The sequence below is a fragment of the Rana temporaria genome, chromosome 1 (assembly GCF_905171775.1).
Source record: "Rana temporaria chromosome 1, aRanTem1.1, whole genome shotgun sequence".
Taxonomy (NCBI): Eukaryota; Metazoa; Chordata; class Amphibia; order Anura; family Ranidae; genus Rana; species Rana temporaria.
Window position 1 is genome coordinate 420,322,527 of NC_053489.1, and position 25,259 is coordinate 420,347,785.

At 44.6% G+C, this 25,259-nt stretch overlaps 1 protein-coding gene across 1 annotated transcript in view; it reads right to left on the reverse strand.

Moving 5' to 3' along the window:
• Positions 1 to 25,259, reverse strand: part of PRKG2 (protein kinase cGMP-dependent 2) — a 124,492-nt gene that overhangs the window by 43,484 nt on the left and 55,749 nt on the right. Inside the window, exons 8-9 of the mRNA XM_040325109.1 lie at positions 9,209 to 9,303; positions 1,101 to 1,172 (exon numbers count right to left, since the gene is read on the reverse strand). Of these exons, the coding sequence (XP_040181043.1) occupies positions 1,101 to 1,172; positions 9,209 to 9,303 (167 nt within the window). The remainder of the gene's footprint in view (positions 1 to 1,100; positions 1,173 to 9,208; positions 9,304 to 25,259) is intronic.

The window sequence follows — 25,259 nt, forward strand, 5'->3', positions numbered from 1 at the left end:
ACAGATACGACGGCGCATATTTGCACTTACGCGGCGTATCTCGAGATACGTCGGCGCAAGTGCTTTGTGAATCCGGGCCTACATTTTTTTTAATGTTTGTGGGTTTCATCCTATTTGTTGTCTTAGGCCTTGTACAGACGAGAGGATTTCCGCTGGAAACGGTCCGCCGGAACGTTTCCAGTGGACATTCCTCCTCCGGATTTTGATCTGATGGCTTGTACACACCATCAGATCAAAATCCGCGTGGAAAACATCCGCGGTCACGTGTCGCGACGTGTCCGCGCCGTCGCCCCGACGATGACGCGGCGACGTGCGCAACGCTGGAAGGTAAATTCTTCCACGCATGCGTCGAATCATTCCGACGCATGCGAGGGATGGGGATCGGACGGACTTATCCGGTGAGTCTGTACAGACGACCGGATAAGTCCGAGGGACAGGATTCCAGCGGATAGATTTCTTAGCATGCTAAGAAATTTTTATCCGCTGGGAATCCGTCGGCTGGACAAATGTCCACCGAAAATTGTCCGCTTGGGCCTACACACGACCGGATCTATCCGCTGGAACTGATCCGCGGATAAATCCCAGCGGATAGATCCGGTCGTGTGTACGGGGCCTAAAGCATTTCTAGCAAGGCACAAGCCAACGAGGTCAGACAGACTAAGCTCATCCCAGTTCATGATATAACGAACAGGCAGTACAGAGGATATATATAAAAAAATAACAGTTTGACTGAGATGCTACCAAAATAGGACTTTTAAAATGAGATTTCAATAAAAAAATATGAATATATAAATAAATTACATATGGTAAATTACAATGTTAGAGTTGTGACAATTATTTGAACACATATACATACTAATTAGTGTATTTATTTTTCAAAATTATTTAAGATTAAAAAAAAAAAAAACAATGTTCTACAGTTTAGGAGCTTGTTCTGCATCATTTCCTGGCATGTGTGATTTTCTTTTGTTTCATAATATAGACTCTCTAATTATAATCTATCTTATACAATAAGGTACAACATAATGAACCGTACTATACATCTGTTACAGCTGTTTGTGGGCAGAAATTATCCCAGAAAAAAAAATATTGTTACTTACTCTCGATCCATGACTAAACACTCAACTCCATCATCATCATCTGCAACAATGTTAGCTGATCTGACATCATCACTTAAAAGAAAAAAAAAAGGAAACAGATTGCTTGGATTTTTATTTTAACAGGCACAAAGGGTTTGATTTGCTAACAAAGTGTAGAATGTTTACTTAACAAAGTTTTGGTTCACTTAGCCATATGAATAAAAAGAAGCTGCGACCACTTTAAATACCACTTTAAATACCCAATCATGTGCAAAAAAACAATCAAAACAGGATTTCTCTTGCACACGATTGGATGACTGAGGAGAATTATTATTTTGTTTACTATTTATTTATTATTTATATTTATTATTTTTATTTTGTTTACTAAGCTAGTAAAATGTTTTAACTTCTTTAGTAAATGAAACCTATTCCCTTTGTCAGGTCAAGAAACAAAACAGCTGTAATTTTTTGGTAATAAATGCAATTATGGCAGTATACTGTATACATATTTATATAAATTAACCTCCCTGGCGGTATGATTCTTTCTGAAAAAAGATGCTGAAAGCGGTACCATTATTTTGCATGGAAATTTGGCGTTTTAGATTGCAGGCCTGTAATTCTTAGGAATAACTCACCTAAATCTGTCCAAACCAGAGTCTCTAGTAGACTATGATGAAGTTTGAAACACAAAATCATAAATTATAATATAATAAATAATAACAAGTAATAATTTAATAATAACAATACTTTTTATTCAATAAATCTTAACAAATAATATATTCAGATACTCTGATTTTTTGGGGGGTCAAACAAGGGTGCAAAATCATTATTCAGTAAACGTCTCGGGTATGAAACATTTTAAAGCAGGGTACAGCGCAAAGTCCAACGTCGCAGTCGGCACAATAGAAACGCGTTTCTTTACGGATTTTTCTTTCGTTTTCGTCGCGTTTGGAGCAGCAAACCACACACATCCTTGTGGGTGCTGTTTTTTTTTCAGTAGGTGGAATGTGGTCCAAAAAATTACGACCAGTCAGTCTTTCAGGGTTCACTACACCAGAAGCCCGATGTCCAGATCGGTTTACCGCCATTGGCGTTTGGTGCTTCAGAAAGATTTGTTCTGCCACCTTCCACACAAAGTCTGAATGGGCTATAGGCCTGTCACTTTTTTTTTTCATCAGGATGAAGGAATTCCAGAGACATTGTTCGACAAGATGTCGGAAAAAATTTTTATAGTACTTTTTCTGCTGCTTCCTCATCGCTGGGTAAAAAGTCATGGCCTGGTCAGCCCTGTCCACACCTCCCATCGTGTGGTTGTAGTCCAACACAACTTGTGGCTTCATAATATCCTTGCCACCTTTGGTATGCACCATGACGGTCGAGGTGTTATGGACTGTGCTCATAAGGGAAACGTCTTTTTTGTCCCGCCACTTTAGTGCCAACATTTTCCCTTTTTGCCATGCAGCTACTTCTCCTTTCCCAAGCTTTTTGCTGGGAAATGCTGACGGCATGTTACGCCGGTTAGGCCTCACGGTTCCATAAGCGTCGGTCTTATTTTGGATAAGGAACTCGTACAGTTCTGGGGAGGTATAAAAATTGTCTGTGGTGACACAATAGCCCTGGTTGAGCAAGGGCTCCATCAATGACAGAACTGAAGCGGTTGCCATCCCAAAATCGCTGAATCGCTCGCAGAACTTGGTCCCTTTCCCAGTGTATACGACTGAGTTCCAAATATATCCAGAGCTGGATTCACACAGCATAAAAGTTTTTATACCAAAGCGAGCTCGCTTTGATGCGATGAACTGTATCCAGCTGAGCCGACCTTTGTAGGCCATGAGACTTTCATCGATGGTAACGTCGCGCTCAGGAATATAGGTCCGCTGGAAGTTCTGCAAAATAAGCTGGTAAACCTCCCAAATTTTTTTCAGCTTTGGAGCTGGATGAGAATGCTCATCAAAGTCCTCATTATTTGCAAAGTGCAAATATTTCATGATCAATGAAAATCTGTACTCCGACATCACGGATCCAAAAAAAGGTGTGGCCAATAATTTGTTCGTGGACCAGTACCATTTTTGCAGGGGTTTCCCCACCACTCCCTGTAAAATAATGAGGCCCAAAAACTTCCAAATGTCCTCGCTGGTTACAGGCTCCCATTTTCTGCGCCTTGAAAATCGCTGAGGAGTCGCAGCTTCTTGTTCTTGGTATCGATTTGTCTCAATAACTATTTTGTCGATCACTTCAGCGGTCAGAAAAAGTTGGAGGTATTCCAGGGGATTGTCATCAACGTCCACTTTTATCCCAGGTGCTCCTGTAAATGGAAATCTTGGGGGCGCTACGTGGTCATCACCGCAATCAATTGCGCACCAAGTCCGCACATCGCTGGGCACAGGATCGTCGCTTATATCACTTTCTGCATCTGATGACGAACTTTGCCATGCGTCGCTGTCACTCAGCTCCTCCGCAAGTGATTCCGTATCGCTGTCGCTGTTTTGCAGCAGGTCGCATAGCGATTTTGATGTACAGGTGCGCTTTGCCATGATCGCTGTGCAGTTTGCAGACACAGGTACAGTACAGGTACAGTCAATCTGCAGACAGGGCACTGGGGAAAGCACTGGGGGGCAATCAAAGGTCACTGTAATTTATTTTTAATTTTTAGCCAATTGTGTCAGTGTGTTTTACTATGTGTTACTTATATTTTTTGAATTTCGCGCCGTTCCCCCCCCCCGTTCCGCCCCCCTGCGTCGCGACGCTCGCAGGGAAGGGAATCAGGGGAACACAGTGCATCGGGCGGACATCCGGCCGCCGTGCACTGGGGAAAGACATCGCTGACATCGCTGACATCGCTGGATCGCAGGGAAAAAGGTAAGAAACCTCTTCCTGCATCTAGCGAAGCAAACCCGTGTGTGTCTCGGGGTTACCGATCGTAGCCTAAAAATCTCGCCCCGAGCCACACACGGGAATACCGCTCAGAAGGTTAAGTAGGAAGTGATTGCTTTTTAAACTATGTTGACTATGCTGAGAGACATGAATTAGTCGCTGCTTAGATATCACTTTTAAAACCAGGATTAAAAAAGGGGAACTATCAGCTGTTGCATCAAATGTGAGATAAAGGAAATTATATTGGATCAAACTTTAACCACTTAAGACCCGGACCAAAATGCAGGTAAAGGACCTGGCCAGTTTTTGCAATTCGGCACTGCGTCGATTTAACTGACAATTGCACGGTGCGACGTGGTTCCCAAACAAAATTGGCGTTCTTTTTTACCCACAAATAGAGCTTTCTTTTGGTGGTATTTGATCACCTCTGCGGTTTTTATTTTTTGCGCTATAAACAAAAATAGAGCGACAATTTTGAAAAAAATGCAATATTTTTTCCTTTTTGCTATAATAAGTATCCCCCAAAAATATATAAAAACACTTTTTTTTCCTCAGTTTAGGCCGATACGTATTCTTCTACCTGTTTTTGGTAAAAAAAATCGCAATAAGCGTTTATCGATTGGTTTGCGCAAAATTTATAGGCCCGGATTCACAAAGCACTTGCGCCGACGTAGATACGCCGTGTAAGTGCAAATATGCACCGTCGTATTTGTGCGCCAGACCCACAAACTAAGATACGCCTAAAAATAGGCTTCATCCAGCTGACGTAACTTGCCTACGCCGGCGTAGCGTGGGCGCATATTTAGGCTGGACGCATGGTGGCGCTCCCATTGATCAGCCATTCAAATATGCAAATGAGGAAACTACGGCGATTCAGGAACGTAAGTGCGCCCGACGCAGGCTACGACTGGTGCGCGTAAGTTGTACGTCCGGCGTAAAGTTAAGACCCATAAAGGAGGTGTAACCCAGCAGCAGACATGCAAAGGTCTGCACCAAGGAATACAAGCCGGCGTATTTTACGTAGTTTACGTTGGACGTGAGTCTGGCTGGGAGTAGGATACGTTCATGGCGTAGGCAGTGATCCGGCGTATCTTAGGCAGTTGTTCTGCTGTTCTGGTTGTGAGCATGCGCAGGGGGGATGCGTCCACGGCATGATGCATGCACAGTTCGTTAAACGTACTTGTCTGGCGCTCGGACAATCATTTGCATGGGGTCACGCCTCATTTGCATGGCTCACGCCCACTTCCACCTACGCCGACTTACGCCTTCGAAACCCAGCGCAGTTTTGGCAGCATTGACTTTGTGAATTCCATGCTTGCCTTTCTGCGCTGCATCAGCGTAGCGTATATTATTTGCGCTACGGCGGCGTAATGTGCGCCCGCTCTCTGTGAATCCGGGTCATAGTGTTTACAAAATAGGGATAGTTTTATTGCATTTTTATTAATCTTTTTTTTTACTACTAATGGCGGTGATTAGTGTTTTTTTTTCGTGACCGCGACATTATGGCGGACACATTGGACACTTTTGACACATTTTTGGGACAATTGTCATTTTCACAGCAAAAAATGCTATAAAATGCATTGTTTACTGTGAAAATTACAATTGCAGTTTGGGAGTTAACCACTAGGGGGCGCTGAAGGGGTTAAGTGTGACCTCATTTGTGTTTCTAACTGTAGGGGGCGGGGCTGGACGTGTGATGTCATTGATCGAGCTTCCCTATATCAGTCAACACGCGATCAATGACATGGCCACAGTGAAGAACGGGGAAGCTGTGTTTACACAGAGCTCTCCTCGTTCTTCAGCTCCGGGGGCCGATCGCAGGACTCCAGCGGCGATCGGGTCCCGCGGCAGTGGTCACGGAGCTTCGGACCGGGTCCCGGGCATGCCCGCAACCCATGGCTGGGCACTTAAAGAGGATGTACAGGTACGTGCTTGTGCCCAGCCATGCCATTCTGCCGACTTATATGTGCAAGAGGCGGTCCTTAAGTGGTTAAAAGCTACCCAAAACTCATTACTGAGAAAATCTTAAAAAATCTGTAGAGACGTTTGCTACAAACCTCCACATCTTATTAAGAGTTGAGGTAAATGAGTCTATAACCCTGTACACGCGCTCGGTTTTCCCGGCGGTAAAAAGTCAGCCGGGAAAACTGAGAACCCGGCAGGAAAACTGCTGTGAGAGCTTTGACCAGGAATCCCGGCCGTGTGTATGCTCCATCGGCACTGCCTCACAGTGTTCCCCATAGGAAAGTATTAATAAATCTGGCAGAAAAAAAACGCCTGGAATCCCGACGGGAAAATAGAGAGCAGATTCTCTATTTTCCCACCGGGATTCCTGGCTGTTTTCCTGTCGGGAAAACTGCAAGGAAACATACACGTCCGGTTTTCCCGCCCAAAAGCTCTCTTGGCAGTTTTCCTGGCAGGAAAACCGGTTGTGTGTACGGGGCTTATGAATGAGTTCACTGCAGAGGAAATTTGATAAGTGAAACTTTAAATTTGTCATCTCAGTTTTCAAAATGAGCACCTTAAAATAGATGTGGCAACATGGGATAAGATTAGGAGTATCTTCAACCCACATGGAAAAAAAAGCAATACGATTTGCACTTGGAGAGAACGTTTTTTCCCCCCAAATTAATAATTTTTAAGTTTTAGCTTATCTAATGCTGGGTTTTGATCAATTCATATCCATGCAAACAATCCAGCGTTGTCCTGTGATCTGTGTTCTGTCTGGCGCACACTTGATTCCTCACTGCCATCTTCTTCCCTGGAGCATCAGTAGCCGGGTGTCTTCCCTAGGTTTAGGTAGGTTCAGGCCGCCAGCCCCAAATGACAGTGACCAGGCCCTCCAACTTTCAATATCTGCTGTATGAAAGCTGATACCGGCTGGGACATGTATGTCACATATCAGCATCAGAAGTAGAACACGCCATTTTCTTCTAGATAAGAATGGAGGATGAGGTCAAGCCAGAATGTAAATAGGTAAAGTAAAAAAAGGGGGATTTTAATGTTGCAGAGTTGGGGAGCGTTTGAGAAAAGCAAAGTTAAATTTCCATGTGAAGTACTGTAGACATGTACACACGGAAATATTTAGTTTTTTTCGGAATTTCGCAATAAATTGATTTACTTACTCCCGAAATTCGTTTTTATTTATTTGGTTTCGTTATAAAATGCATTTGTCTGAAAATCTGAATTAATTAAGGTTGAATCTGTCAATTGAAGGCTTATGGTGTCTGTCGGATGTTCTAAGAAGATTCGACGGAGCAGCTAAACTGTACGACGCCGCAATCGTGCATTTTCAGTTAAATGTTCTGCCTACACGCTATAGAAGAATTCTAATGTTGTATGACACTAGTAATAATTATATTTATAAATTATTATTACTAGTCAACTAACATTCGAATTCTTCTATAGCCTATGGGCCAAGCATTTGACCGGAAATTTATGATTTTGGCGTCGGACAGTTAAGCTGCTTGTCGAATCTTCTTAGAACTTTCGACGGACACCATAAGCCTTCAATGACAGATTCTACATTTGTATGTTTTTCTCTGCTTCATCGAATCTATGTCATTCATGCCAGCACTGTCTCTAGAATGTCGAATCTTTCCTCTCTATGTAGAATAATCTTGCACTAATAGAGTTAAGGTTAGGCACATTCGACCACAGGTTCGATAGACACAGATTGCTATTGTCAGAGTCATGTCGATTCTCCTATCTATATCGAACTTTTGTTAGCAATGAAAATGAAAATAAAGCATTTTTTTATGTCAGATGTTTCGGATTCTGCGCGTTCGTTTTCGTTTGTTAAAACGATAATGAAAATACCCAAAATTCGGACGAAAAAGGCATTCAGACAAAAACTAATGCGCATGTCTAATGTAAAGGCCTTCTTTAGGCACTGATAGAAGATCTGAGTGTGTGTTTATCCATTTTTTTGTTGTTTTTGGTTTTAGAAAGGTAGGGAAGGGTTTTCTGGGGATTTTTTTATTGTCTATAACCTCCTGGGGAGATTTCCTTTTACTTCCAGTCATGTAGATGCAACAGCAAGAAGTACATGGAATTCCCTTCTTAGACAGTTATCACTGTCCACATTGGAAGATCTCCCATCACTTTTTGCTCTCATGACAACTCCAAAATTTAGAATTTTCACATTCTTTCAGCCTGCGGATCATTAGGACAAATAGAGAGGGTATCTCCCCAGCAGGGACTCAGGCCACAATAAAAAAAATGACAGAGGTTCTAACCTCACGCTATCCAAAACTAAAAAAAGTCCTTTTCATAGGACTAGATGCATTCCAGATAAATATTTCATAGTGGAAGAAATATGCAAATTTGTCTTCCATGAAAATTATTTATATAGACTTCAAGGACTTACTGTATATGTCTGTTTTACAGAATATTTCTCCAGAATCTGTTTTGTTCAAAGGTTGCTAAAATCATTTACAGATATTTTTTCCAAAAAGATTACCCTGCATGTGCTGGTCATAGAGAAAAGGGGTTATGCAAATATGGAATTTGTGCTGGTCAGACAGGCATTGGCACACTGGCTTGTATTGTACAGCAAGGATGAGAAAACCAGTATGACACCTATGCTTGGTTAAGGGGCTGGTGTCACCCAGGGAAAGTAATTCACCATAATAGGAAGGATTTCATGAAAGGAGACAATAATGACTTTAGAGTCGTAGGAGCACAGGAAATACAGTGATGTAGGCAACACTACAGAAGAAAAAATAATAACCTTTACATACACTTTGTTAAAGAGGTTGAAAACCTCCCTGAGACATTTGTACCTATAGGTAAGCCTAGAATAAGTCTGACCTATAGGTACTGTAAATATCTCCTAAATGTGCACTGTTAAGGAAATATTTACTTTGTACGGCACCAATGATCTCATCAGCGAATGGGCTGTGAAGAAAGAAACAGCCCTCCATGCCGTTTCTTCAATAGCGAGTGCCATGACTGGTGGCTCCCGCGCGCATGCGTTGGAGTGACATCATGCGACTCCGGCCAGTCACAGTCCGGCCAGCTGAAATCCGCAGCCCTGGAAGGAAGAGGGGCGAACTTGGATGCGGCCTGCAACAGACAGCGCGGGCTTCATTTGCAGGTAAATGTCACATAATGTGCTAGTATGTGATGCATACTAGCACATTATGCTTTTACTTTGCAGGGAACAAAAAAGGAAGTAAAATCTATCAGTTTACGTCCTCTTTAACTCCCTGAGGTTTTACACAAAGTACTGATACAATCAGAAATGTACTCACCTAATAAGGGCCTTTTCCCCAAAGTAATCTCCTTTTTCTAATGTTTTAATTAATTGTGGTTCATCACAGCCTTCGGTAGTTTGTGTAACTTTTACCTGCAATTAACATATAATGCTGTAATAATTAATATAAGAACAAACGACACAATATCACATTAATAGCTTTGGTCTAATATACTGGTGGGATGTGACTTTACATACTAAATTACTACTCCTTTGGAAACCAGATACGCTTAAATTAGGCTAAGATACGAGCGGCGTAAGTCTCCTACGCCGTTGTATCTTAGGGTGCATATTTACGCTGGCCATTAGGTGGCGCTTCCGTCGATTTTAGCGTGAAATATGCAAATGAGCTGGATACGCCGATTCAGAAACGTACGTGCGCCCGGCGGATTTTTTTACGTCGTTTGCGTAAGGCTTTTTTTTCCGGCGTAACGTTACTCCTGCTATATGAGACATAGCCAATGTTAAGTATGGACGTCGGGACAGCGTCGAATTTTGCGTCATTTACGTTGTTTGCGTAAGTCGTTTACGAATAGGGCTTTGCGTAAATTACGTTCACGTCGAAAGCATTGACTATTTGCAACGTGATTAGGAGCATGCGCACAAATATATTTACACATTTATTCATCATATTTTCTATCAATGGTGTGGACTTGTTTATGGACTTGAGTTTAATACAATTAATTGGGTCGCCATGTTGACAAATAATGTTGAATCTGTATGTATTAGAAAAGTTCCTGCGAGGATGCCAGTCAGATCCTGAATCACCTGCTGGTGATACTGTGGTACCCTGGAATGAAAAGTGTAGTTCCATTGTCCACCAGCCAGTGTCTCTCATCAGCCAGCAGGTGATATTAGTCTGTCTCCACCTGCTGCTGGTTGCTGGGAGGATACTCAAGTCCCTTATTTTGCTAGTTCACCTTGTGTCAGTGTTTTGAATTGCTTGCTGTGGTAAGTTGCATTCTGTTGCTATTGCTATTCTGTTGCTATTTTTTACCAAAAATATGTAGAATTCATATTGACCTAAACTGAGGAAGAAGTTTTTTTTTTTATATTTTTTGGGCATATTTATTATTGCAAAAAAAAAATTGTCAGTCTTTTTTTGTTTATAGCGCAAAAAATAAAAACCACAGAGGTGATCAAATACCACCAAAAGAAAGCTCTATTTGTGGGGAAAAAAGAAAATCAATTTTGTTTGGGTACTGGCTGAAGAAGGAACCAATGAGCTGTTCCGAAACGCGTCCCGCCTCTATGACACACTTCCTGTTTGTGTTCCATGCTGGTTTTTTTCTCGCTTCCTCTGACATCATCCCCAGGCTCCAGCACTATTCTGTCCCCTAAACACTCACAGCACAAGTTGGCTGTTATCTTGTGGACTTCCCTGGAAGCTTTACCATCACAGACTGGGACTGCCCTGCCACTGGAACATCTTCTGGACGCACTTACCTGCTACATGACTGTTTCATCCACCATCTAGTAAGTGTTTTTATCCCCTTTAGGGGATATTAAAAGTTTTATACTTCTGCACTTAGAGGCGCCTTGTTTGTTTTTTTGTTTCAAATTTGTTTGGGTACAATGTCGCACGACTGCGTAATTGTCAGTTAAAGCGACGAAGTGCCGTATTGCAAAAAATTGCCTGATCAGGAAGGGGGTACATTTTTCCAGGCTGAAGTGGTTAAAGAGAGAGTAGTCTCATCTGCTTGACTTTGCTGCCATGACAGGGCTGTGTAAACCTCAGGACTGGATTGTTCTGGGCAAACCACTGCACATTTGTTCCTTTTCTTTTCACTCATCTTTTGTAATAAGCCATGCTGGGTTTAATTCTTTATTACCCAAGACCTACAATATTACTATTAAATAGCTATAGATTAAATCATTAAAACAACATTACCTTTAAAATGGAAATTATATCAGGTTTATTTAAATTTGAGTTCAGAGTAATCTGTGTATTTATGGTGTGAAATCTGGTTTAATAACACAGCCACCCATAGCTGTTCATTTTGAGGTTCACTGATCATGTTTTCTTAGCTTGCATTTCTGTAACAAGCTTCCCCTGCTTTATATTCTTTGGCAAAACACAGCAAAAAAAGCTGATTGTAACAAAATTTGTCAAAACACATGTGAAAATTGAGTGTTCCTATTCCATGTATCGCAAGTGCTCAGGTACAATAATATTATGCTTTGTGAAGTGATTTATGTTGGACAGAGTTCAGCGCTGCTATATCTGATTTTACTGATCACACAAAATTGAACAATTAAATCCACTATTGAATAGTTAATTACTATTTATGCAGTGGTGACATAAACCTGGCGTGGCAACAGTGGAAGGCACGGAACATAAAATGTATTTTAAAGATAAAGGGAAGAAAAAAAATATACAGTTTGTGTAATTCTACTACAAAAAGTAACACCATAGGATGGCAAGAGTGCTTCAGTTCTGTACAGTGTTATATAATAAAAATCATCATCAAATTATTAAAGCATATTCAAAGGCAAAATGTAAAAAAAAAAAAAAAAAACTTAGCAATACATCTCTGCACATTTCCCCAAATGTTATCTCTTCAAAACCCTGCAAGTACAGAAAAATACCCTTTGTTCTGCTAGAAATGCAACTCCCAAATCCCTTTGTGGGCCGACAACACACAGCTTTTTGTGGACTGAGTGGAACTTTTGTATTAGCCAATAGAGAACTATCATCTCTTACATCATTTGTTGCTGCCTTTACCTGCTTCAAAAATGCACCAATCTGCCCAAATAAGGCTATACGTTGTTTTTTGAGCTTCTGACATTTGACTTTAGGCATTTTGGAGTGGAAATGTGAACTACCACCATAGAAAATAATCTTAATAATTTTTTTCTCTCTGACTGTTTTGGAGCTTAGAAGTACAAAATGCTAAGGTGTGAATGGGTCTAAAACTGCTTTGACAGTGGATAGTGCAGTATTGCAGTATTCGGACAGTCTGTTAGCATGGAGAAGGGAGGAGGAGGGAGAAGGAAGGGGATGCCTTGCCATCCTAGACTATGGAGCTGTCCGTATTTTAAAGGTGTTGTAAAGGTATTTTTTTTTTTTTTACCTAAATAGCTTCCTTTACCTCAGTGCAGTCCTCCTTCACTTACCTCATCCTTCCATTTTGCTTTTAAATGTCCTTATTTCTTCTGAGAAATCCTCACTTCCTCTTCTTCTGTCTGTAACTCCACACAGTAATACGAGGCTTTCTCCCTGGTGTGGAGTGTCGTGCTTGCCCCCTCCCTTGAGGGGGCTAGCAGGAGAGTCAGGACGCTCTTTACGTTTCAGATAGAGAAAGGAGCTGTGTGTCAGTGGGCGTCCTGACTCTCCTGCTCGCCCCCTCCCCCCTCAAGGGAGGGGGCGAGCACGACACTCCACACCAGGGAGAAAGCCTTGCATTACTGTGTGGAGTTAGAGGAAGAAGAACAGAAAGTGAGGATTTCTCAGAGGAAATAAGGACATTTAAAAGCAAAGTGGAAGGATGAGGTAAGTAAAGGAGGACTGCATTAAGGTAAAGGAAGCTATTTAGGGAATTTCTTTTTTACCTTTACAACCCCTTTAATCACTTAAAGTGGTTGTATACCCCTGATTGTCACTTTTACCTATTGGTAAGGCTAGAATAATGCTTACCTGTAGGCAGTGGAATTGTCTCCTAAACGTGAGTGTTTAGGAGATATTTGCCTAAGCCTTACCTATAAACAGTGGAAATGTCTCCTAAACAGCACATGATGGAGATATTTGCCTTTAATCACTTAACACTTAAGGACCGCCTCCTGCACATTTACGTTGGCAGAATGGCACGGCTGGGCACATGCACATACAGGTACGTCCTGTGCTAGTACCCAGCCGTAGCTCCGTGACCGGGACCGAGGGACCCGATCGCCACTGGAGCCCCGCGATCGGTCCCCGGAGCTGAAGAACGGGGAGAGCTGTGTGTAAACACGGCTTCCCCATTCTTCACTGTGGCGGCGTCATCGATCGTGTGATACTTTTTATAGGGATACACAATCGATGACGTCACACCTACAGCCACACCCCCCTGCAGCTGTAAACACACATGAGGTCACACATAACCCCATCAGCGCCCCCTTGTGGTTAACTCCCAAACTGCAACTGTCATTTTCACAGTAAACAATGCATTTTAAATGCATTTTTTGCTGTGAAAATGACAATGGTCCCAAAAATGTGTCAAAATTGTCCGAAGTCTCCGCCATAATGTTGTAGTCACGAAAAAAATCGCTGATCGCTGCCATTAGTAGTAAAAAAAAAATAATAATAAAAATGCAATAAAACTATCCCCTATTTTCTAAACGCTATCAATTTTTTTTCGCAAACCAACCGATAAACGCTTATTGCGATTTTTTTTTATCAAAAATAGGTAGAAGAATACGTATTGGCCTAAACTGAGGAAAAAAAATGTTTTTTTTTATATATTTTTGGGGGATATTTATTATAGCAAAAAGTTAAAAATATTGCATTTTTTTCCAAATTGTCGCTCTATTTCTGTTTATAGCGCAAAAAATAAAAACCGCAGAGGTGATCAAATACCACGAAAAGAAAGCTCTATTTGTGGGAAAAAAAGGACGCCAATTTTGTTTGGGAGCCACGTTGCACGACCGCGCAATTGTCTGTTAAAACGACGCAGTGCCGAATCGCAAAACCTGGCCGGGTCCTTTAGCTGCCTAAAGGTCCGGGTCTTAAGTGGTTAAAGTGGTTGTATACCCCTTATTGAATAGAATAAGGCTTACCTATAGGCATTGGAAATGTCTCCTAAACGTGCGCTGTTTAGGAGATATTTGCCTTGTAGTGCGCCGATGATGTCATGCGCTGTGAAGAAACAGACCTCCATGTCGTTTCCTCCCGAGCATGACTGGAGGCTCTGGCGCGCATTCGCGGGAATGACGTCACTAGCCCATACTAACCCATTATGCTTTTACTTTGCAGGGTTTTCACCAAACAAAAGAGGAAGTAAAACCCATCAGGGGTTTACTTCCTCTTTAAAGTGTTTATTAAACCAAAAACAAACAAAAAAATATATATATAGTCTGGTCCCTTAAAGCAAATTACACAGCACAGCACTTGCTCTATGTAATCTCCCCCCTGTAAACTGTAAAAAAAAAAGAACACAAAACCGACTACTTCCTGTATGCCCTCTCTAAACAGACCACAATAACCAGCGCAGCTCCGCCCTGATCACTGTGGTCAAAGTGCCTCCCTCTGTGATAGGCTGCCTGCTCTCTGCTCTCTTATCTTCCCCCTCAACCCCTCCTTCCTCCCTGTCAGCGACCTCTCTGTTTGTCTCCAGTCCAGCCCCGCCCCCCTATCATATATAATATATATATATTATTTTAATACTAAAATCTTAAATTTGTCAGTGCCAGCCTTAATATTAGGCCTTGTACTCACGAGCAGACATGTCCGATGAAAACGGTCCGCGGACCGTTTTCATCGGTCATGTCTGCCCGGCGACTTCTGTTCGATGGCTGTACACACCATCGAACAGAAGTTCGCGCGTAAACAATACGCGGGGCGTGTCCGCGGTGTCGCTGCGTCGATGACGCGGTGTCGCCGCGACAATGACGCGGCGACGTGGGCGGGCCTGCCTTTTAAATGCTTCCACGCATGCGTCAAAGTCATTCGACACATGCGAGGGATGGCGGGTGGCCGGACATGTACGGTAGGTCTGTACAGACGACCGTACATGTCCGGGCGGACAGGTTTCCAGCGGACTGTTTTAAAGCAAGTCCAGGAAACAGTTGTCCGCTGGAAACCTGTCCGATCCGCCCGAAAATGGTCCGCTCGGGCCTACACACGGCCAAACATGTCTGCTGAAACTGGTCCGCGGACCAGTTTCAGCAGACATGTTCGGTCGTGTGTACGGGGCCTTAGAGGCTGGCATAGCACAATGTGTAAGTTTTATTTAAAAACTAGCAATGTAAATACTGAATATCAGCTGTCTTCAGGCCGGTCACATGACTCGTGGCCGCTTTCCAGCTCTGATGGGTGGCTTCTTCGGGGGAGACTTCCCCTCCCTCAGAAGACATCTATCTGAGCTGGAAATCGGCCGCGAGTGATGAGACCGGCATGAAGACAGCTGATATTCTGTATTTACATTGCTAGTTTTTAAATAAAACTTACACAGTGTGCTATGCCAGCCTCCAATAGAGGGGCTGGCATACACTTATAATAATGCATTAACAACCACTTTAAGTCCCGGAAAGTTTACACCCCTTCATGACCAGGACATTTTTTGCGATACGGCATTGCACTACTTTAACTGACAATTTAGCTGACGTGCGATGCTGTACCCAAATACAATTTATGTCCTTTTTTTCCCACAAATGGAGCTTTCCTTTGGGGGTATTTGATCACCTTTGCAGTTTTTATTTTTTGCAATATAAACAAAAAAAATATACTGATATATACAGTATATATATTTTTTACTTTGTGCTATGAAACAAACCCAGTAAAAAAAAAATGTATTCATCAATTTAGGCCAATATGTATTCTGCTACATGTTTTTGGTAAAAAATCCCAATAAGCGTATATTGATTGGTTTGTTCAAAAGTTATAGCCTCTACAAACTATGTGATAGATTTATGTTTTTTTATTTTATTTCTTTTTTTACTAGTGATCAGTGATTTTTAGCAGGACTGCGACATTGCATCAGACAAATCGGACACTAAGGCCCCATGCACACGAGACGCTGCTAAACTCGAGTTCAGAGGCATTTGGGCATTTTTTTCAACTGCCCCTGAACACATTTAATGTTATCCTATGTGTCCATGCACACAATCACGTTTTTTGGCGTTTCAAAGCAGTTGGGTTTAGGGCCGTTTTTCCAAACCCAACATTTTGGGTTCAGAAGCTTTCAGCTTTTGCGTTTTAGACGCAAATCGCGGCAAATCGCGGCAAATCGCGGTACCGGCGTTTTGCCGCGATTTCGTTTATAGGCGTTTTTAAAGGTGACCTATTTTTTTACATTAGAAATCTCAAAAATGATGGCAAATGGTGAAAAACCATAAAAAAAACATAAAAAATGTAATTGCTTGCATTGCATTGTGGACAATCCACAACTTGTGGCAGGTGACGTGGCCAGTGGACAATCCACAACTTGTGGCAGGTGACATGGCCAGGTGACGTGGCAAGTGGACAACCCACAACTTGTTGTAGGTGACGTGGCCAGGTGATGTGGCAGGTGACGTGGCCAGGTCACGTGGCCAGTGGACAATCCACAACTTGTGGCAGGTAACATGGCCAGGTGACGTGGCAAGTGTACAATCCACAACTTGTGGTAGGTGACGTGGCCAGGTGACGTGGCAGGTGACGTAGCCAGGTGACATGGCAAGTGGACAATCCACAACTTGTGGCAGGTAACGTGGCCAGGTGACATGGCAGGTGACGTGGCTTGGTGACGTGGCCAGTGGACAATCCACAACTTGTGGCAGGTGACGTGGCCAGTTGATGTGGCAGGTGACGTGACCAGTGGACAATCCACAACTTGTGGCAGGTGACGTGGCCAGGTGATGTGGCAGGTGACGTGGCCAGGTGACATGGCAAGTGGACAATCCACAACTTGCGGCAGGTGACGTGGCCAGGTGACGTGGCCAGTGGACAATTCACAACTTGTGGCAGGTGGGGTGGCCAGGTGACATGGCAGATGACGTGGCAAGTGGACAATACACAACTTGAGGCAGGTGACGTGGCAAGTGGACAATCCACAACTTGTTGTAGGTGACGTGGCCAGGTGATGTGGCAGGTGACGTGGCCAGGTGCCGTGGCCAGTGGACAATCCACAACTTGTGGCAGGTGGCGTGGCCAGGTGACGTGGCAAGTGGACAATTCACAACTTGGCAGGTGACATGGCCAGTTGATGTGGCAGGTGACGTGGCCAGTGGACAATCCACAACTTGTGGCAGGTGACGTGGCCAGGTGACGTGGCAGGTGATGTGGCCAGGTGACGTGGCAGGTGACGTGGGCAGGTGACATGGCAAGTGGACAATCCACAACTTGTGGCAGGTGACGTGGCCAGGTGACATGGCAGGTGACGTGGAAGGTGGCGTGGCCAGTGGACAATCCACAACTTGTGCAGGTGGCATGGCCAGGTGACGTGGCAAGTGGACAATCCACAACTTGTGGCAGGTGACGTGGCCAGGTGACATGGCAGGTGACGTGGCAGGTGGCGTGGCCAGTGGACAATCCACAACTTGTGGCAGGTGGCGTGGCCAGGTGACGTGGCAGGTGATGTGGCCAGGTGACATGGCAGGTGACGTGGCCAGGTGACGTGGCGTGGCCAGTTGACGTGGCAGGTGGCGTGGCCAGTGGACAATCCACAACTTGTGGCAGGTGGCGTGGCCAGGTGACGTGGCAGGTGATGTGGCCAGGTGACATGGCAGGTGACGTGGCCAGGTGACGTGGCGTGGCCAGTTGACGTGGCAGGTGGCGTGGCCAGTGGACAATCCACAACTTGTGGCAGGTGACGTGGCAGGTGATGTGGCCAGGTGACATGGCAGGTGACGTGGCCAGGTGACGTGGCCAGTGGACAATCCACAACTTGTGGCAGGTGACGTGGCCAGGTGACGTGGCAGGTGATGTGGCCAGGTGACATGGCAGGTGACGTGGCCAGGTGAAGTGGCCAGTGGACAATCCACAACTTGTGGCAGGTGACGTGGCCAGGTGACGTGGCAGGTGACGTGGCCAGGTGACATGGCAGGTGACGTGGCCAGGTGACGTGGCCAGTGGACAATCCACAACTTGTGGCAGGTGACGTGGCCAGTTGACGTGGCAGGTGACGTGGCCAGTGGACAATCCACAACTTGTGGCAGGTGACGTGGCCAGGTGATGTGGCAGGTGACGTGGCCAGGTGACATGGCAAGTGGACAATCCACAACTTGCGGCAGGTGACGTGGCCAGGTGACGTGGCCAGTGGACAATCCACAACTTGTGGCAGGTGGGGTGGCCAGGTGACATGGCAGATGACGTGGCAAGTGGACAATACACAACTTGAGGCCGGTGACGTGGCCAGGTAATGTGGCAGGTGACGTGGCCAGGTGACGTGGCCAGTGGACAATCCACAACTTGTGACAGATGACGTGGCCAGTTGACGTGGCAGGTGGCGTGGCCAGTGGACAATCCACAACTTGTGGCAGGTGACGTGGCCAGGTGACGTGGCCAGGTGACGTGGCAGGTGACATAGCCAGGTGACATGACCAGTGGACAATCCACAGCTTGTGGCAGGTGGCGTGGCCAGGTGACGTGGCAAGTGGACAATTCACAACTTGGCAGGTGACGTGGCCAGTTGATGTGGCAGGTGACGTGGCCAGTGGACAATCCACAACTTGTGGCAGGTGACGTGGCCAGGTGACGTGGCAGGTGATGTGGCCAGGTGACGTGGCCAGGTGACATGGCAAGTGGACAATCCACAACTTGTGGCAGGTGACGTGGCCAGGTGACGTGGCAGGTGACATAGCCAGGTGACGTGGCCAGTGGACAATCCACAACTTGTGGCAGGTGGCGTGGCCAGGTGATGTGGCAAGTGGACAATTCACAACTTGGCAGGTGACGTGGCCAGTTGATGTGGCAGGTGACGTGGCCAGTGGACGATCCACAACTTGTGGCAGGTGACGTGGCCAGGTGACGTGGCAGGTGATGTGGCCAGGTGACGTGGCAGGTGACGTGGCCAGGTGACGTTGCAAGTGACACGCTAAATACACGTACACTGCTGCTCTCTCAGCTGCTCTGGTCTCACAAAATAGCTGAAATGGTTAAATAATATTGTTTTTTGAGCTTAGGGAGGGTCTTATGATGTTTCTTAACCAAATGCTTATAAACGCAAACGCGGTAAAACGCGGTAAATCGCGGTAAAACGCCGCGAAATTCGCGGCAAAAACGGGCGTTTTAAACGCCGGTTTTTGCGTTTCAAAACTTGTGTTTAGATGAGTTTGCATTTGCTTCTCGTGTGCATGGGGCCTTAGTGACACTTTTTTGGGGCACTAATACAGTGATCAGTGCAAAATAAAATGCACTCTCACCATACTAATGATCCTAGCAGGGTCAATCAAAGGTTTAAGTGTGCTCCTTGTAAGTGCTTTCTTACTGTGTGGGGATGGCTTAACTGGAGGAAGACAAAGATCTGTGTTCCTGTTTAGCAGAAACACAAGATCTCCATGTTCCTCTCCGATAGAACAGCGGTTTGCCTTGTTTACATAGTGGCACTTGCTGTTTACAATCACAGCAGGGACGGGTCGACGGCACCACGCGTGCCCTAGACCCTGTGCACAAAATCACATACTAATTTTATGCTGGAGGGCCACCCTACCGCAGTATATCTGCACAGGGTAGTCTTTAAGTGGTTAATGATGCACACAGTGTAGGGAGACACTTTTTTTGTATTGTTGTCATATTGGTCAGGTAAACACACTAACACCTTTACTGCCATTGTGCAATGTGCTGGGTGTTTATTGTGTTCCTGCGCCTTTAAGGAGGGTTGGGCTCCCTCCAGTCATCTGCCCTTTATCTATCCATCAGCATACATGTGCTTCCACTGTGGGGATTCTTTACATTTAGATTTAGGGTCTGCAGAATACAGGGAACCTTGACGGGGCCTGCAGCTTACGCATGTATTTGCAAATATGTGCAACTAAACCCCTGTTTTTAACTCATACTGTTAGACAGGTTATATCGGTTGGTTGCTGGCTGGTTGGTAAGTTGAGCTTGGAAATTCTTTGTTTTTATTTTTTTACATGCGCATGCCCTTCCAGTGCTCCTTGTTGTGAAGACCAGTTATAGGTAGGGGCAGTGGCTGTTTTTTGTATAACTCTAGTCTCTACATCCAAGGGTGGCTTCATAGGACACTGCTAGAGGAAGGAGCCACTCTGAAACAGTAAACCTGGGGCAGTGATCATGGCACCAACTGCCTAAAAAACTGAGGGTTTAATATCACCTTAAGGAGTGATAAGGATAACAAGCCGGGACAGGGGCGTGCAGCACGGCGATCAGAGGTGCTGTGGGTCAATCTGACACACCGCAACTCCAATTGTGGTATGGAGCCTCTGACGGAGGCTTCTTACCATGTGATCAGCTGTGACCAATCACAGCTGATCATCGCGTGAACCAGGAAGTGCTGGTAAAGGGCTTTCCTTGGTTCGCCCTGACAGGGAGAGCCGATTAGCGGCTCTCCCTGTCAGGGGGGGTCTGCGCTGATAATCGGCACATTGATTATCAGTGCAGCCCCCATCAGAGGTGCCCATCAACTGCCAATCACTGCCCATCAGCTTCCAGCCCTTTTTCCATAAAGAACGCCTGTCAGTGCCTATAAATTTGCCAATCAGTACCCATAAAAGTGCCAATCAGTGCCCCAGGAGTAATGCCTGTCAGTGCCCTTCAGATGCAGCTCAGTAATGCCTGTCAATAGCTCCTCATCAGTGCTGCCAATCCAGTGCCATCTATCAGTGCCACCTATCAGTGCACATCAGTGCCGCCTATCACTGCCAATCAGTGCCACCTATCACTGCCCATCAGTGCCACCTATGAGTGCCCATTAATTTTTTTTCTCAAAAACTTCAGTCTTTTTTAGTTTGTTTAGCAAAAAATAAAAAAATCCCAGTGGTGATCAAATACCACCAAAAGAAAGCTCTATTTGTGGGAAGAAAATTATAAAAATGTTGTTTGGGTACAGTGTTGCATGACTGCACAATTGTCATTCAAAGTGCGACAGCGCTGAAAGCTGAAAATTGTCCTGGACAGGAAGGGGCGAAAGTGCCTGGTATTGAAGTGGTTAAGGTAAGCTGTGTGTAGAAAAGCATATGTAATGGAACAGTTTCATTTTATTAAAGTGAGTATGCTGAGGTTTGTGAGTGTTTGCTACATGCTGGCTTATAATGCATATACCCGTTCTCACCATTGACACAATTTGACCACACTTACAATTTGCTGCTGTAAAAAAAATGAGTGACAGATGTCCTAGATATGTCATTTCTGGTTGCTATGTGTTATAAAAAAAATTGGATTAATTGCTAATAATTTTTGCACATCATCAATGCTTGTTGCATTCCCTAACAGCTCTTGAAGACCGTAATGTGAAGAAGTACATTTAGTGAACTGCATTAAACTACTTCATCCTGGTGAACCTGTGCCTTATTTTTCTATATTGAATATCTTTAAAATAGAACATATACATTTTCTATTTTTTATCAATGTACAATGAGCAATAATGCTTAGCTACCCATAACGAATGGTGACATTCTACCTTGTTTGATATAAAATGGTTTGTATTTTACTGTTATTGGTCCTTTAAAAAGAAAGAACGTGCCTTTATTCGGGTAATTACCTGACCACCTTACTACTGCCATTGCCATCATCTTGCACAAAGCGTGTTTCTGCACACTGTCACATGACAGCTTCTACAGTTGTCTAAAGAAGGAAACATAACATTATAAGCCATTTGATGCCAAGAAACAGGCCTTTCAGCATCTCAAGGAGGTGAAAGGTGAAAGTTGGACCTCGCATAGCGCCATAGCAATTACTTTATGAAAACTGAACATGTAATGTTTACACAAGTATGTCCCTATGGTGTGACAGCAGAGAATAATTCTCCTTTCAGCCCTGTGTTATGACGTTAGAATATTTCTCAGTATGGCTTAGGCTGCTTAGAACTTTCATCCTCGATTTATGAAGGTGTTAACTTATTAACGTATATGTAAATCTAATCACCAAAGTCTCATATAAGCTTTATCATATTAATGTAACATGCCTGTTTTTATGCCATTTTCTATATTTTTAGTTCTGCCAGTCATTATTAAAGAATTCCTGGTTATCCTGCCATGAACATTCTTGTTCAAGCAATTCCTGGTAAAAGGTGACAGCACTCTGTTTCTGTGTCCCAACTGTGCTCTTTCAATGTCAGCCTGTTACACAAGCTTCTGAGTGGTGGTTTAAAGCAGAGTTTCACCCAAAAATGGAATGTCTGCTTTTTGGAATCCTTCCCACCTCTGGTGTCACATTTGGCACCTTTCATGGGGGAGGGGAGAAAAACATACCTGTCTAATACAGGTATATTTCTCCCACTTCCGCCCATAGATAGCTGCGGTATCCGTGGATATCTACGCCACGACACAAAGGTCCCATAAGAAGGGACCAGTGGGATCGCGCAGCACAACTCGCGCATGCACAGTAGGGAACCAAGCTGTGAAGCCACAAGGCTTCACTTCCTGATTCATTTATCAAAGATGGTGGTGGCAGCACCCGATCAGCTTCGGGTGCCGACATCGTGGGTGCCCTGGACAGGTAAGTGTCCATATTTTAAAAGTCAGCAGCTGTAGTATTTGTAGCTGCTGACTTTACAAAAAAATAAAAAAAATTGGCACACACAATACCAGCATGATCTGCTGGTGTTGCGTTGACATATGCCATGCAGCCACTACTAAAATACATGTAAACATGATGTGGCTACACAAAGATTGCAGTAGATCAGCAGCACTGAGGTACAACAAAGCATTAAAAAGGTGAAAACATTTTGGGGTGGATTCAGGTAGGGGCGCGCACTCTTACGGAGGCGCAGCGTACCATTTTAACGCTGTGCCTCCGTAAATTACCTGCGCTACGCTTCATTCACGAAGCAGTAGCTCCGTAATTTGCGTGGGCGCTCCGTAAAAATGACTGGCGTAAGCGCGCGTAATTTTAATGATCCCGTAGGGGGCGTGGATCATTTAAATTAGGCGCGTTCCCGCACCAAACGTAGTGCGCATGCTCCGTTGGGAAACTTTCCCGACGTGCATTGCGGCAAATGACGTCGCAAGGACTTAATTTGCTTTAACGTGAACGTAAATGGCGTCCAGCGCCATTCACGATTCACTTACGCAAACAACGTAATTTTCAAACATCGTAACGCGGAAACGACGGGTATACTTAGCATTGGCTGCCCCTGCTAATAGCAGGAGCAGCCTTACGCGGAACCCGATGAACACAAACAACGTAAAATGCGTACGCAGGGCGCGCGTACGGTTGTGAATCGGCGTGAGTATGCAATTTGCATACTCTACGCTGACCACTACGGGAATGCCACCTAGCAGCCATCGTAAGAATGCAGCCTACGATACGACGGCATAAGAGCCTTATGCCAGTCATATCTTAGGCTGCAGTCGGCGTAATGAGCTTTCTGAATACAGAAAAGTTGTTACGCCGGCGCAACTAAGCAATTGCGCTGCGTAACTATGGATACGCAGACGCAATTGCTTACTGAATCCACCCCACTGTTCCTAACTGCTTCTTGTCTGGTCCATATAATGGGAAGACATGACAAGCGTTGGTGCAGGTGGACGTACCCAAACATCAAAAGTTTTCTTTTCAACATGTGGTCATTTGTGTTTCTCCTGCCCTGGCACTTGATAGACTCAAGAAATATGTTAAGGTAGTCAAGAACTACAGTTGCATAATTTATGTGTAATCTAGGCTCCTAGAAAGCCCAAATGTGCTCCTTGGATTTTGGGCCTCTCTGTGTGTCTAGACTGTGAAAAAGTTTCACACATGTGGTATCCCCATACTCAGGAGGCATAGCATAGCATAATGTGGTTTGGGATGTAAATGTAAATATGCCTATGTTGTGTGTAAGGCATAACTTGTTAAAATTACAACTTTGTAAAAAAATAAACATTATTTGATTTCTTCATTTAAAATTTTTTTTTTTTGACTGTCTACTTTCCAAAAAGGGGTAGTTTTTGGGGAGTATTTGTACTGTGCTAGCATTTAAGGGCCTCAAGAACTGAAATGGGCAGTCAGTGTCAATTTTCAAATATATATACCATAGTTTGTAGATTCTATAACTTTCACACAGACTAAATAAAATGCACTAAATAATTATTTTTTTCACAAAAGGAATGTAGCAGAAAACATGCTGGCCAAAATGTATGAATTATTTATGATTATTTATTTGCATTTGTTTTATAACACAGACTAATGCCGCGTACACACGATCTAAATTTCCGACAAGAAAAGATCAATGTGAGCTTTTGGTCGGAAATTCCGACCGTGTGTAGGCCCCAGACTTTTCCCGTCGTAAAATTTGAGAACCAGTTCATGTCACCTGGGGTGGCCAGGTGACATGGCAGATGACGTGGCAAGTGGACAATACACAACTTGAGGCCGGTGACGTGGCCAGGTGATGTGGCAGGTGACGTGGCCAGGTGACGTGGCCAGTGGACAATCCACAACTTGTGACAGATGACGTGGCCAGTTGACGTGGCAGGTGGCGTGGCCAGTGGACAATCCACAACTTGTGGCAGGTGACGTGGCCAGGTGACGTGGCCAGGTGACGTGGCAGGTGACATAGCCAGGTGACATGACCAGTGGACAATCCACAGCTTGTGGCAGGTGGCGTGGCCAGGTGACGTGGCAAGTGGACAATTCACAACTTGGCAGGTGACGTGGCCAGTTGATGTGGCAGGTGACGTGGCCAGTGGACAATCCACAACTTGTGGCAGGTGACGTGGCCAGGTGACGTGGCAGGTGATGTGGCCAGGTGACGTGGCCAGGTGACATGGCAAGTGGACAATCCACAACTTGTGGCAGGTGACGTGGCCAGGTGACGTGGCAGGTGACATAGCCAGGTGACGTGGCCAGTGGACAATCCACAACTTGTGGCAGGTGGCGTGGCCAGGTGATGTGGCAAGTGGACAATTCACAACTTGGCAGGTGACGTGGCCAGTTGATGTGGCAGGTGACGTGGCCAGTGGACAATCCACAACTTGTGGCAGGTGACGTGGCCAGGTGACGTGGCAGGTGATGTGGCCAGGTGACGTGGCAGGTGACGTGGCCAGGTGACGTTGCAAGTGACACGCTAAATACACGTACACTGCTGCTCTCTCAGCTGCTCTGGTCTCACAAAATAGCTGAAATGGTTAAATAATATTGTTTTTTGAGCTTAGGGAGGGTCTTATGATGTTTCTTAACCAAATGCTTATAAACGCAAACGCGGTAAAACGCGGTAAATCGCGGTAAAACGCCGCGAAATTCGCGGCAAAAACGGGCGTTTTAAACGCCGGTTTTT